Source organism: Spermophilus citellus (genome assembly GCF_964194105.1).
Source record: "Spermophilus citellus genome assembly, chromosome: 7".
Lineage (NCBI taxonomy): Eukaryota > Metazoa > Chordata > Mammalia > Rodentia > Sciuridae > Spermophilus > Spermophilus citellus.
Window position 1 is genome coordinate 155,065,189 of NC_138188.1, and position 14,944 is coordinate 155,080,132.

At 43.9% G+C, this 14,944-nt stretch overlaps 1 protein-coding gene across 1 annotated transcript in view; it reads left to right on the plus strand.

Moving 5' to 3' along the window:
* Nucleotides 1-14,944, plus strand: part of LOC308653428 (interferon alpha/beta receptor 2-like) — a 60,197-nt gene that overhangs the window by 20,975 nt on the left and 24,278 nt on the right. The window contains exons 7-11 of the mRNA XM_081301988.1: nucleotides 684-852; nucleotides 6,625-6,755; nucleotides 9,166-9,863; nucleotides 11,656-12,125; nucleotides 13,594-13,717. Coding sequence (XP_081158114.1) covers nucleotides 684-852; nucleotides 6,625-6,755; nucleotides 9,166-9,863; nucleotides 11,656-12,125; nucleotides 13,594-13,717 — 1,592 coding nt within the window. The remainder of the gene's footprint in view (nucleotides 1-683; nucleotides 853-6,624; nucleotides 6,756-9,165; nucleotides 9,864-11,655; nucleotides 12,126-13,593; nucleotides 13,718-14,944) is intronic.

Sequence of the window (14,944 nt, forward strand, 5' to 3'; positions counted from 1 at the left end):
CTCCTTCCCAAAGAAATGTATAGAAACATATTATCACCAAAGGCTGCCTTCGAACTGCTAGAAATCCCAATTTACAGAACTGCTGGTGAGAATATATTTTAGAAACTAGAGAATGAAATTTTGTAAAAAATTGTTATTCAGGAAAGAGCCTTCATAACATCTTTTTAATTCCAAAGTGAAACCAAACTTCAGGGGAAAGGAAGGGGTGGGGTGAGTTAGCCAGCAGCCTCAGGGCGTGGCTGCAGACAAGCTCTGTGACCTGGAGAAGTTACCTGGCCACTTCAGCTGTGGTTTCCACATCTGCAGAATGGAATGATGCCTAGGCTGTTTTGAGAGTCAGAGGAGTTACCCTAGTGGAAGTCCTTTCTGAAGTGTAAACTAGGTACACATTATCAATTCAACAAGATCATCTTGAAAAATGGCAGGCTAGAGACCTTTATCATCTTTGGGACCTTTTCTCCTCGTGTGTATAATGAAGTTGGTAGACTAGATTTTATGGTTTTCATATATGTGTGTGCCTAGGCATAAATACATGTAGCTTTCTAACCTAATGTGATATTTCTAACCCTATTTGAAATTTGAAGATGGAACCTCAAGGAGTCTCTTACAGAGCTACCTCCAAATGAAAGTCTCATGTGAGTCTTACTAAGTTTTTTTTTTTTTTTTTTTGCTTCTTTTTACAGCATGAACCCAAAATAAATGGAAACACCACTGGAAATTTCAACTATGTCATTGACAATTTAATTCCAAACACAAACTACTGTATATCTGTTTACTTTAAACCTAAATATCTGGAAACAAGAATACAGTCTTCCTCAAAATGCACCTTCCTTCGCCTTGACCAGGAATCAGGTGTGTGGCTTTCTGAAAATCATGTTTTGAAATTTCAATAGGTTTACTCTGAAGAAAACCTATTGAAAGCAAAGAATGTGGAATTCATGGCATGCTGAAATTGCTTGAAGCAACTGCATGCAGAGGCATGGGAGGGTGCCCACTAGCTGGCTGCTTGAGGCTGGGTATGGTCTGTAGATAAGACCTGGCTCCCAGGAGCATTGACTCTAGCTCACAGATGAGAGCGAGCTGAGCCTTGCCAGCAAGGAGGAGAAGGTGAATGATGAAGGTGGAAAGCCTTTCTGTTGCAAAAACACCAGAATAGCCAACAGTGTGATCTTTAACCCTCTTCTGTGTGCAGAAGTGTGCAGGAGAATGATAGAGCTTAGGAGTTTTCCCTGCTGGTTATTTTCTCAGGAAGTCACTCTATTGCTAATATATATTGTTGTAACAAAAGGGAAAAAATCTATGAAAGGTCTTCTGGCAAGAAGCTCTTCTAATCCTCCCAGCCCTGGTGGAAGTATCTTTAGTGTTCTGCTTTACCAGAGTAAGATAAGTGGGATGTGTAAGGAGATGACTTTAAGTGACATGGTTGTTGCACATGCAGTAAGACATGCAGCAGTGCCTGGCTGCAACTGGCTGTGGCCATAGCACAGTGTGATTTTGTCCTCTCGTGTTCCTCAAAGCTGAATGATGCACATGTGGGCTGATTTTAAAGGAAAAAGAATCTCAATCCTCTCGTTTCAGTTGTTTTTACAATATCAATTAAACAAGAGAAAACCAAAAACTGCACAGAATCTTTTTCCCTTTAGCTCTTACAAACATATAAACACAGAAGAAATTTATGTAATTATGTTCTTTTTTTTTCATTTCTCATTTTTATTTCACAGAAAAAGTTGTTCTTGCTGTATAGATTTTTAAAAAACAAAAATGCCTTTTAAGAAACATGAAGAAAAATTGGGGGAGGGGGCCACAATCTCATGGGGGTAGGGGCCAGCTAATTTTTTAACTCCTGCCCCATCCATTCAAGAACACCTCAACATAACTTCTAAATTCTAAACCATCACCCCCAGGAACTTCAGGCGGCTGCACCTCCCAGGGCCTCTCTGATTCTAGGCCTCAGGGTCTGAACTGTATCCTCTCCTCCCCCATGTAATCATGTTCTAAAGCTAGTTATCCGACCTCAAGATGTCCAACAATTCAATTCATTTCTGATACTAACTACCCAAAGTCAGCATAGACCCCAGATGTTAAGGGCTCAGACTCATGATGGCCCCCACTTCAGATGGCAGCCACAAGTTTGGGGGTCCCAGGTCAACTTGACTACAAATTAGAGTGTTCCTTTTGGGTTCTGCATCTCTCTGACCTAACCTATTACTCTTTTGTAATCAAAATTTGCTAAAATTGACTCACAGAACTCAGTGATATGCCACACTTCTGATTATCATTTTACTACAGAGCCTGTGCACCAAGACCTAATGCAGAAGTACGTAGAACCAGGTCTAGAAGGGGTCCCAATGCAGGAGCTTCTGCCTCCATAGAATCAGGGTGTACCCCCTCCCAGTACATCAGTATGTCCACCCACCCAGGAGCTCCCAAGCCTTAGTGTTCTGGGCTTTATTGAGTTTCACTATATAGGTGTGATTGGCTAAATCATTGGCCATAAGATTGGACATAGTCTCCATCTTCTCTCTCCTCCTGGGGGTAGGGCTGGGAGGAAGTTCCAACCCTCTGATCAAATGATTAGTTTTTCTATTGATCTGCCTTCGTCCTGAAGATACCTAGCTGCACCCCCATGAGTCACTTCATTAGCATAAACTCAGAAATCAGTCTTAGCTATTTTCTGCTGCTATAACAGAGTCCTGAAACTGGGTAGCAGGATGGAGGACATCACATATGGAGGAGAGTGCTCATTTTATAACAAAACTACTTCCAACATCTAACCCTTTCCCACAATACCAGCATTAATCCATTCAGAAGGGCAGGGTCCCATGACTTATATACCTCCCCAAAACATCACAGTGACAATTAAATTTCAGTGAGCTTTGGAGGAGTCATTTCAACCACAGTAGTCCCTAAATGGGGCTTGTTAGAAATAACAAAAGTTGGTGCTATCTCTTAGGAAGTTCCACAGCTTTTGAGGTTTTATGCCCAGGACAAAAAACAGAAATTCCAGAGGTAGATTGATGGATGGATGGATGGATAGATAGATAGAGAGACATAAATGAAATTATATCCTAGTCTTATATAAAAACAGAACTCTCACATATATAATACAACTTAAATTGTTAAAATGACAATAGGATGACGCTTTGATGAAACTTAGAGCTGCTGATTGGGCAGCTGACAGTTCTTTGGAGGCTGACATGTCTGGGAGGATGCACTTCCCCCTGACTTTTCTCTAATCCACCTGCTGAGAAATGGTCATGCAGCACCGTTCAGTCATTCCATCTGCACTTGGCCTGACCAAGTCAGCCTTCACTCATCCATCATGTCCAAGACATTTAGACTATCCAAATACTTGACATCTAGATTCTTCTCGTCTGAAACTCAGGAACCAAATAGGTTTGGATACGGTGGCATCTGTCCCTATCTGCTCACCATCTGAACTGCCCTCAACTAGACAAGCTCAAGATTTACACAGGGCAAATGCTGAGGGGTTTAGAGGGGCAACCTGAGACCAGCACTGACTTACTCAGACCCAGCAAAAGCACTGCAGGCTTGGATGGGTCAGACCGATGGGGTAGTTGGGCAGAGTGGGCTGGGCATGGGATGGCAAGTGTGAGCTGAGCAAAGGAAGAATTGAGATGGAGGACCCAGATGTGGGACTTTGGATGCCATTGTGGGTACCCCAAAGGGATGTGAACAGATCTGAATGTCTGGTTGCCACCAGGTGGGGGAGCCAGGGGACTAATGGGCTGGAACTACGGTAACCTAGATGCCATGTCTTGGTTTTTGGTCCACACCAATAAACTGACATTAGTCATCAATCAGCCTTTTGACAAAGTTCTTTTTCTTTTCCATTAAAAAAGAAAATAGTAATCAGATATTACCATTCTTGTTGCTCAGCTCAGCCCTCTTCTCATAAGGTCCTTTATTTTTTTGAAAATCCCAATGCAATTCCATGGAAAATCCAAATTTTGAAGACACAACCTGGTCTCCCCTTCTCAAGATGCATTGATCTTACCCCTCTTTTATGAAGAAGATGGTTAACAGAAATAAAGTCCACTTACAACTTCCTCCTGAGTTGGAACATTGAAACAATTCCTTTCTTTTCAAATAGGAATATTTTAAAATAGTATCCTTGCATAATCTGCCAGTCTTTTTAGATTATCATCAAGCTAAATATAAACATTATAGGCCCATGCCTATAATCCCAGCAACTCAGGAGGCTGAAACAGGAGGATGGCAAGTTTTGAGGCCAGCCCCAGCAAATTAGTAAGGCCCTAAACAACTTTGTGAGACCTTGTCTCAAAAAGTAAAATGGACTGGGGATGTAGCTCAGTGGAAAAGTGCCCCTGGGTTAAATCCCTAGTACTAAACAATAAAAAAATAAATAAAGACAAAAATTTTAAGTTCTCACAAAGAATGCTCAGATTTGTGAGAATACCCCAATTTGACAAGCATTGTTCTAGCTTGTTAATTTCAATTTACATAATTTAGTTTGTAGGATGTCCTATTTCAAAGATTGCATTTGGTCTGTGTTAGTTGCCTTTCTGTTACTGTAACAAAACCTGAGATAATCAACTTGTAAAGAGGAAAGGTTTTTTATTTTGGCTCAAGTTTTAGAAGTTTTGGTCCCTGGTCGATTGGTCCAGTCACTCTGGAGAGGCAGCACATCTCAGTGGAGGGCACATGGCAGTGCAAACTGGTCATCTCATGGCTGGGTGTAAAAGAGACAGAGAGAGAGGTGACTGGGTACCCATTGTCCCCTTCAAGAGCATGCCCATAGTGACCAGAAGATCTCTCACTAGGCCCTCCCTCTTAAATGTTTTCCAACACCTCCCAATAGCACCACAGACGGAGGACCAAGCCTTTAACACATGAGCCTTTGGGGTACATTCTAGACATTCCAAACTATAGCAAGATCCTTTGTAGCTACTCTCCAGAAATTGAATGGGTACATGAGTCAGAACCTCAGTTTTATGCCATTGCTTCACCAATGAAGTCCTTTTGGGGTTCACCATCCTTTTCAGGAGATGTGGAAGAATTTTGCATCATAAAGGTGCATCTGTGCAGCTAGAACAGATTTTAGGACTGTCCTTGATTTGATGATCCTGCACTCAGTTTTTAAAAATTTTTATTTGTTTTAATTAGTTATACATGACAGTAGAATGCATTTATGCACTTTGATATAACATACATAGATGTGATATAATTTCTCATTTTTCTGATTGTGCATGTTGTAGAACCACATCAGTCAGGCAGTCATATATGTATACAAGGTAATAATATCTTTTTCATTCTACTATCCTTCCTATCACCAGGTCCCCTCTCCTCCCTTCACTCCCCTCTACCTAATCTAAAGTAACTCTGTTCTTCCCTAGCACCCTCCCCCATTGTGAATTAGCATCCACATATCAGAGAGAACATTCAGCCTTTGGTTTTTGGGGATTACCTTATTTCTCTTAGCATGATATTCTCCAACTCCATCCATTTACCAACAAATGCCCTAATTGCTTTCTTCTTTAAAGCGTAGTATTATTCCATTGAAAAGAATACATATATATCACATTTTCTTTATCCACTCATCTATTGAAGGGCACCTAGGTTGGTTCCATAGTTTAGCTATTGTAAATTGAGCTGCTCTAAACATTGATGTGGCTGCATTACTGTAGTATGCTGATTTTAAGTCCTTTGGGTATAAACCAAGGAATGGGATAACTGGGTCAAAATGGTGGTTCCATTCCAAGTTTTCTGAGAAATCTCTGTACTGCTTTCCAGAGTGGTTGCACCAATTTGCAGTCCCACCTCATTCATTCTTCATGGAGATGAGGCTGGGTTCGTGAAGTCCATGCTACCTACCAGTGCTGGGTCTTCACCAAGTTTCTTTTTGTTCTTTGCTCACCCTTTCAAAAGACTTAAAGTATGTAGCCCACTTTCATTTCCTTTTTACTCTCCTGTATCTACTTTTTCTGAGCCTTTGGATGCAGGATTAATACTAATAAAGATGTTTCTGGAAATTTTAGAGGACCTTGGTTAAGTAACTACTGATTACTTCTCTGACCATTCATACTTAGGGGGAAAAGTTTCTGTCAGAAAGTTGAAATTTTCCAAAAAGAATTTTGACAAGAAGCTAAGGGGAACTCACAATAGGGAATGGCGAGTTCAGCTGGGCCTGATTTTCGTTCCTAGTGTGACCAACATCCACACGATGGCCCAGGTGGCATCTTCAGTTCCTTCCTCTTCTCCCTGCCTGTGACACATGCTAACAGGTGTCTGTTGGTCCCTTGAGGTGCGGTTAGTGTGATGAAGAACTGAGCTTCTAATTCTGCACAATTTTATTTGTTTGTATTTAAACAGTCACAGCTAGTGGGACAGTGCAGTTTCAGAACATAAACCAAAAGAAATTTCACTTTGAAATACATGAAAAGCTAAATATATTTTATTGGTTAAAGACTACGCCCTTGGCTTGCTCTCCAAGCTTTGGTATTTAGCAAATAGAAAACATTATTTTTCAAACTTCTGTTTCTCAGATAATCACTTTCTAACCCCTGACCAATGTGCATTTATTCCCATCTGTGATCATTTATTGGATTTCTTTTGAAATAAAGTCTTTTTTTTTTTCAACAGAATCATCCGAAAATGCCAAAATAAGTGTGATAATCACTGTGTTTTCAGTAGTCTTCGTCCTCCTAGGCACCATCGTACTACTGAAGCGAATTGGTTATATATGCTTAAGAGATAATTTTCCCAAAGTCCTGGTATGTGGTTTTAAAAATTTTTGTATCTTAATTTTTCTAAACTAAAAATTTTTACTATATATTTAAATGTTTTCATAGAAGAAAGTCTCATTTCCATAAACACCAACAAGTCTTATCAGGCTGGGTTCTTTTCCATCCCTGCAAAAATATATTTACAGTGTGTCTGTGCCTTATGTTTTCTCTTCATATACTGTCCACCTATTATTTATTTCCACCTATTATATTATTTCTAATGACTACGCAGAATTCCACTGTTATTACTGTATCACATTTTTTTAGAGAGAATTTTTAATATTTATTTTTTAGTTCTCAGCGGACACAACATCTTTGTTTGTATGTGGTCCTGAGGATCAAACCTGGGCCACACGCATGCCAGACGAGCGTGCTACAGCTTGAGCCACATCCCCGGTCCTATTGTATCACATTTTTAACTATAGCACATTTGGATTGATTTCTTTTTCACTTCTTTTCCTTTCTTTCCTTGGACATTATGAATAGTGCAAAAGAAATTTTTGTATGGATTATGTTTTGTTTTATTTTGAATTATTTCAGGGGAATCTACACACCAAGTAGATTTTTCTTATAAATGATATTTTAAAGAACTGATACTAAGCTAGGCGCAGTGGCATACACCTGTAATCCCAGGGGCTCTGGAGGCTGAGGCAGGAGGATCACAAGTTCAAAGCCAGCCTCAGCAACTTAGTGAGGCCCCAAGCAACTCAGAGAGACCCTGTCTCTAAATAAAATATTTTTAAAAGGGCTGGGGATGTGGCACAGTGGTTAAGTGCCCCTGGGTTCAACCCCTAATGCCAAAAAAAAAAAAAAAAAAAAAAAAAAACCTACAAGAACTGAGCCAGTAGTGATGTGTATCACTATGTGTGTCACTATGCTCCACTGACCACAATGAATCATTTTTACTGTCTTTATTCATTGTGTACATAAGGCTTCCTGGGAGGTGCTCTCATGTGTGTTACTTTGATTATTAACAAAAACAGCCATTTGTTTACCTTCATTTCCTCTCTGTGCTTCTCGAACTTAGAGCCTTTACAGAGGCTAGATATTGATCGTACACTTTTTTAAACCACGTGGTTGTTTTTTTTTACTCAACTGCATTCACCATCATTTTCCATTTTCCCTATTTTATTCCTTCCTTTTATGTTAGTAACATTTAGAAATACATTATTGTTTATGTTTGAACTCATACACCTAATTCTAATTTTTCAGCAACCATTATAATTAAACATTCCTTCATGGTTGATAGAAGTGCACTCCTAGGCCAGGCGTGGTGGTGCACACCTGTAAGCTCAGCAGCTCGGGAGGCTGAGGCAGGAGGATCATGAGTTCAAAGCCAGCCTCAGCAATTTAGTGAGACTCTATCTCTAAATAAATGAAATATAAAAAAGGGATGGAGGATGTAGCTCTTGGTTCAATCCCCTGGTACCAAAAAAAAAAAAAAAAAAAAAAAAGTACATTCTTCATGCTCATCTTACCATGTTGACATCTTATGTCTGTCTAGTATTTCTCCATTAAAAATTGTTATTCTATGTTTAGGTTAAAAACCCTGGGAATGGAGAAACTGACTCTAGGCCTAGCACTTTTGCTTATGTGTGTTCAATCAAGAATAGCTGTTATGAGCTGGGGTTGTGGCTCAGTGGTAGAGCACTTGCCTGGCATGTATGAAGCCCTGGGTTTGATCCTCAGCACCACATATAAATAAATGAATAGTCCATTGACAAATAAAAAAATATTAAAAATAAAGAAAAAAACAGCTGTTAACATTTTTTTAAGCAGCATCTTCTCTTCATTTAGCAAGTGTAACAAACTTGTCAACATGTTTCTGGGTGTGGAGGACACACCTTAGAGTTGAAAGTGCTGTAGAGACAATGATACTTATTGATGATATATGATTGTCTAAATTTTAAAAGTCACATGATTCTAAAGATAAATTATTTAGGATTAATACGTTTAGCAAAGTCCTCACATTCAAAAATATTTGGGAAAGATTGCGTCTGTACTGACTTGTTTTCTTGTCGTTGTTGCCTAAGCAATACAGTATGCCAGCCATTCACACAGCTGTCCCTCCAGTGTGTGAGCCACCTCCAGGGGACTGAGAGTTGAGAGGGAATGCGTGGAGGTTCCATGCAAATGCACGGCGTTATATAAGGCGCGTGTGCTCAGGGGATTTGGAGGGCCAGCTGTGCCGTGCATCAGGAGCCTGCCTGGCACCAGTGAGCACTACCTAACCCGGGCTCCCCCTGTTGTTCCTGCAGTCATCATCCCCATCCCCGTCATGGTGCAGCTTTATTATGTAGAAAATAAAGAGCAAACACAGTGATAGACTAATTATCTGTCTCTTCCTCTCCCCCCGCTCGCTCGCTTTCTCTCTCTCTCTCTCTCTCTCTCTCTCAAGAATTTTCATAACTTTGTAGCCCAGATATTTCCCGGTCTGCCACCAACAGAGGCTGTGAATGCAGTGGAAGTCATTTCTGTCAACAGGAAGAAGAAAGTATGGGATTATAATTATGGTGATGACAGTGACAGTGACCATGAAGTGGCTCTCAGAACCAGCGCCGGTGGTTACACCATGCACGGACTGACCAGCAGGCTTCTGAGCCAGGTCTCTGCTACCTCCCAGGAGCCTGAGATGGAAGGCTCCGAAGCGGAGGAATCTGATCCATACCAGGCTGAGCCTGAGCCCCACCCCGGGCCCCCTACGGTGCCAAACCCCAGCCCCTGCCACACAAGTGGTCCCTATGAGAGGAGAGAGAGCTGGTGCCAGGACTCTTTTCCTGAGGACAACTGCAGCTCCCCTGGAGGGTCCGGGGACAGAATTACCTTTAATGTGAATTTAAACTCTGTGTTTATGAGCGCTCCTGATGACGATGACTCAGAAGAATCCCCTTTGGTGTCATCTCTTCCAGAAGAGATCATCAACCTAGAAGAGGATCCTGACCAAATGGAATCCTGTCTTCTGGTGGCGAGTGGGGAAAGGTTGCTCGACCTTAGCCCCTTTTCCCAGTGCCTGTGGTCTGAGGAAGATACTCCATCTGATAGAAGTGATACTTCTGATTTTGATGTTGACTCTGGAAGGGACGGTTATATCATGAGATGATTCTGAATATAGCTCATTAACTTGAACTACGAAGTCCACACAGGGTTCTCGCCCTGTACACAGACTTGTTGCCTTATGAGCCACAAGTGGTCTGTGAGGAAAGGAGTACAAGGAGTACAGAACTGTAGGGGCTGGCCAGTTCTTCCTGATGACATAATCTGTGAGCATTCCCAGTAAGGGAATATATAGTATCATCGAGTACACTGTTTACAAGTCCAAGTGATACATTTTGAAGATGCATGCTCTGCCTTCTCCCTTTATTCTAATATACTTCTTAGGAATCTCATCTTGGTTCCCAGTAAGCAAGATTCCCTGTGTTCTTCAGGGTGATCTTGTCCCTCTGGCCCTGTAATGTTTCTGGGAAACAATTGAATTGCCAGGATGGGAGAAGGGAGAAAGAAGGGAAAATCCTAGCAGGAGCTATGAGTAGTGTGAGCAGGTAGAGACCCTGAGTCCAGGAAGCTCAAGGAATGAGCAATAAACCAGGTTGAAGGGATGGGTTGGAGCAGTATTAGCTGGAGAGAAAGGATGCAGATGCATAAGGAAATAAGGGAAGGGCCAGCAATTTCAGTCAGTGGTCCCTGGGCACCTCTCAGATGTCATATTGTCACCACCAAGCTGAGAACTCCACTCAGGTGCTCATGCAGCCCTTCCTGGCTTTAAGAGTGAAATACAGATATGCACATTAATAACTGTAGTATCAGGCAGGGCACATTGCATGAGGGAGAGGGATAAAAATCTCAGTGTCCCATTTTAAGATCTAAAAAAAGAACAAAATCAAAAATGCTTCAAGGTTTTTGGAAGAAAGGTGGCCTACAAGTCTAAGAGATCCTGTTTGTCAAATTTTAAAGTGCTATGTGCTGATTGCAAATGTCCTCAATGGGACCAGTTACTGTAAATGGGGCAAGGGAGGGGGATGAAATCCTAGAATGTCATGTAGCAAACAGTATTAAGCACTGAGAGTCAGAGTCGGAGCTGTATGACCCTGGGCATTTTACTTGGCTTCTCGAGTCTCAACTTCTTTTATTTTTTAAACAAAATTTCTAAAATAAATTATTTTTTAGGGTGACTATGTAATCTCTAAGACCCTTTGAATCTAGGAGAAGTATTTAAAAACACACAGGAATGAGAAATAAATACAGAAGTTCTATGACCCTGCCAGGCTCCCAGGAAGGATGAAAGGTTGAGGATCTTCCCATCTCACTCCCCTTACCCCAAGAGCAGGTTTCTCAGACCCGTCTCCTGGGCCTATTCAAAGGGGGAAAAGCAAAAGTCATGCAGGTTGTGGCTCAAGGATTTTTAATAGGTAACTTATGTAATTGCTGTAAAGTAACCCAATTAGGAAACCCTTATTTAAGGATCTAATGAAATCCCTTAGGAAAGAGGCCTTGTCCTACACAAAAGCCACCACTTTGCCTTCTGAACGCATGTATCGTATTTTGAAAGATTTCGCATTGCTCTTTTGATATGACCTCTCTATGGTGCTGGTTTGTCACCCCTGGCGCTTATTTTTAAAGTTTTGTATAACAGTTGGGTGTTTGGTAAAGGGTAATAATACAAGAATACTTTTTCGTACAAACTTGATGTGGGCCTCAGAATTTTTTCTCATCCAACAGTGTATTTGTGCCGCAGATTTCTGCTTCTGCTGGCATCCCGGAATTGCACCAGCTCCCTCTACAGCGGCCAGGGCCCGCGCCGGGGTCAGGGGAAGCCCTAGGTTGCCCAACACGTCCGCCGGCTGTGTAACCTCACCCACCCTTGCGCAAGTCCCCCAAGAGGAAGTTAAAGCTCTCCTCAGCAGTCTTGTGACGAACTAGCATCTGGGAAACGAAGGACGGGTTGGCCTGTTCCTCCCGGGGAGCCCTGGAGAAGGCTGGGGTCTGCTCACCGAGCGCTTTCTAGAGGACGCGGCGTTCCCGTGGGAAGAACCGGGGGAACACAGAACTGCACAAACCCGGGGCACCTGGTGGCGTGGCAGCGCCTTCTCCAGGCCGAGGCCGCCTGGCGCTCCTGCTCGCCGAGGCCCCGCCCCCGACCGCCGCTTCTCCCGCGGCTCGGGCCGGGCCGGCCCGGGGGCGGGGTCGCGGCGGGGCGGAGCGCTGAGGCCGCTCCACGCGGGTTCCCGGAAGCGCGCGCGGGGTGGTGCCCGCGGCGAGTGTCTCGCGCTCCCTGGGCGCCCCCGGCGCCCTCGCTCGCCCCCGGCGCGGCCATGGCGCGGAGCCTCGCCTGCTGGCTGGGCGGCTGCCTGCTGGTGTCAGGTGAGGGGTCTGCGGGAAGGGGCAGGGGGACCGCCGCGGGCGGAGGCGCCAGGGAACCGCGAGGCCCGGCGAGATGCTTTGCTACGCACAGGGGTGGCGATTCCCCAGATCGCAGCCGGTGGGTGCCCGTAAAGGGACCCAGTGCCGTGACCGGGCGCCGCACCAAGCTGCTGCAGCGGCTGCCCTGGATCCTGCAGCTGGGGAGGAGCCCCACCCACACCCGGCCCGCACGGTCCAGCCGGCGATCTCCAGGGGCGCTCCCCGCGGGCTGTGTTCGCGCTTGCTGCAGTTCCCGCCGGCGCGTCCTAACCCAGGGGCCCCCGGAGAGGCACAGAGCCTCCCCCTGCGGCTGTCTCAGACCCTCCTGGAGTCTGGAGGAGGCCCCTCCACGAGGCCCATTACACATCCTCCTCCTTCTGCCCGATCACCACCAGACCTCCTAGCAGAAGGATCCACATCACCTTCCCCTTAAGCACTCGGCCCTGCGCCTTGAAATCTGAATTCTGCCGCTCAGTGTTCCGCTGTGGGGCTTTTGCGAGCTAAATCCAGTGAAACCTTCTCTGCCCTCCTCTACAACGAGTGCCCAGGTTCAAACAGCGCGATGGCTGACCCCTTCCTTCTTTGGGATGAACTCTGTGCTGGCCTTTGAAGCCCACACTCTCCAGTTTCCTCCATACTTCTCAGGATGGTTCTACTTGGGATCCTCTGCCTGATCTCTCTGTAGTTGAGTTCATCACCAAGCCTTCTCTCCAGCCCCTAAGTTTCAACAGACCAGTGGCATTAAATAATAGACCTGTGACTCTCACCTTTGCGTCTATTGGTACTAGTCGGGTGATAGGTGTGTTTATGATGCTCTCCTCTCTGCTTGTGTGTATGTCTAGAAAATTATATTTAAAAGTTTAAAAATAATTTCTGCCTCTACCTCACATCGGCCCTCCCTGTGACCGCCCTCCCAAGCTGGCTTATCTAGCTGTTTACCTGACCTCCCCCCTTGAATCTTTTTTCAGCCTCTCCCATTTCAGAACTGAAATGGTTCCCTGTCCAGGCTCCAATCAGGGCACCAGATGCATAAGCCAGAAATGGACATTCATTTCAGTTCACCACATCAGAAAGTCTAGAGTTTATACCTCTGGAAATAGATCTGAAATCCACCTGCTGAGCCCTAACTCTCACACCTTTCTTCTAATCCAGGTCACCATCATCTGTCCCCACTTCATTTTTGCTTCCCACCTACCCCCACCCCAAAATTTCTTCTTAAACTAAAACTAAGAAGATTTTAGTTCTTCAAATAAAATCCAGTCTCCTCAGCACAATTAACACACCCCCCCTCTCTCCCTCACCTACATGTCATTTGAAGACACAGAGCCCTAGGGGAGACCAAGGTGTTGAATGTGTCATTTTGGGGGCAATATTTTTGATGAAAAAAAAAGTTATATATATATATATATTTTTTCCTTTGTTTTTACAGCATCGGGGCTGGTGCCACCTCCTGAAAATGTCAGAATGAATTCAGTTAATTTCAAGAACATTCTACTGTGGACGTCGCCTGTTTTTCATAAAGGGAATCTGACTTTCACAACTCAATACCAAAGGTGGGTCTGGTGGCTCTTGGCAGGAAGGTGCCAGAACATGGTGGCCTTGGGCCAGGCCATAGAGGGAGGGAACCTAACTGTCACCCATGACAGCTAAGATGAGCCTCCCTGCTGACCTTTCTCTTTCCATCTAGGGAATTCCTGTGGCCAGCTTTTCCATTTTATGATTCCCTCTTGGACTGTTTATTACAGGGCTGTTTGTAGATCTGGACGTGTTATCATGGGTGTAGATGTAGTCAGCCACAGTGGTAGTCTCACGGTGACTCAGTGTTATGCCAAAACTATCTCATCACCACTGATGTATTTTAAGAGGAAAATGTTACTGCTGTCATCTCCAGTTATTAGAGTAATATTGATACAAGTCAGTGTCCAAATAGAAGCTGACTATCTGAGAAACCAAGGTATGCAAAGCAGGCAGGAAGACCCCTGCCCCCACACCATCCACCGCCTCCCGTGGATTAGAGCAGCCCACCCCAGTGCCAAGCAGTGCAGTTGACTTGCCCAGTGGACTGTCAAAAACTCCATTGTCTGACAACAGCAGAGACTCTGGACAACAGCAGAGACAACTGTCACCCCTGACAATTATCTCAGAAGTGCTCTGAACACCCTCTACCTGTTCTGCTTGGTCACATTTCCCTGATAAAAGATAAAGAAATCCATACCACCCCTCCCTTGGCAGCCTGTCACCATCTGCCACAGGTTGGACTATAGGTGACACACCTTCACACCAGGTACAAATAGCAGCAGGAGGCCCAAGGCCAATGAGTGAGTGCCTGTGGCTCAGAGGAGGATAGACCAGCCCTTCAGTGAGGCAGGAGGAAATTCCTGTTAATCCCATCCCCCACCTGTTAATCCCATCCCCCACCCCACCCAGCTGTCATTTAATGAACACACCCAAGGCCCATGAATCCAAGTAGGAAAAAAAAAGATAATATTTACCTACAAGTTGGGTTTTTGTTTTGTTTCTAGTTTAAAATAATTTCACACAACAAAAAATTCCAAAATTTCAAGTATAATACTAAGAACTTTAGATGGCCTACATCCAAATTCACCAGCTTTAAAATTTGCCACATTTCCTCTCCCTCCTTCCTATTTATCTCTTACACAGAATGCCCTTTGCCCCTTAGTATTTCAATGTATGTGTCATAAGAACAAGGATAATCTTTTATAAACCACAGTATAGTTACCAAATTCAGGAATGTCAACATGGCACAAAGCTTTCATTCA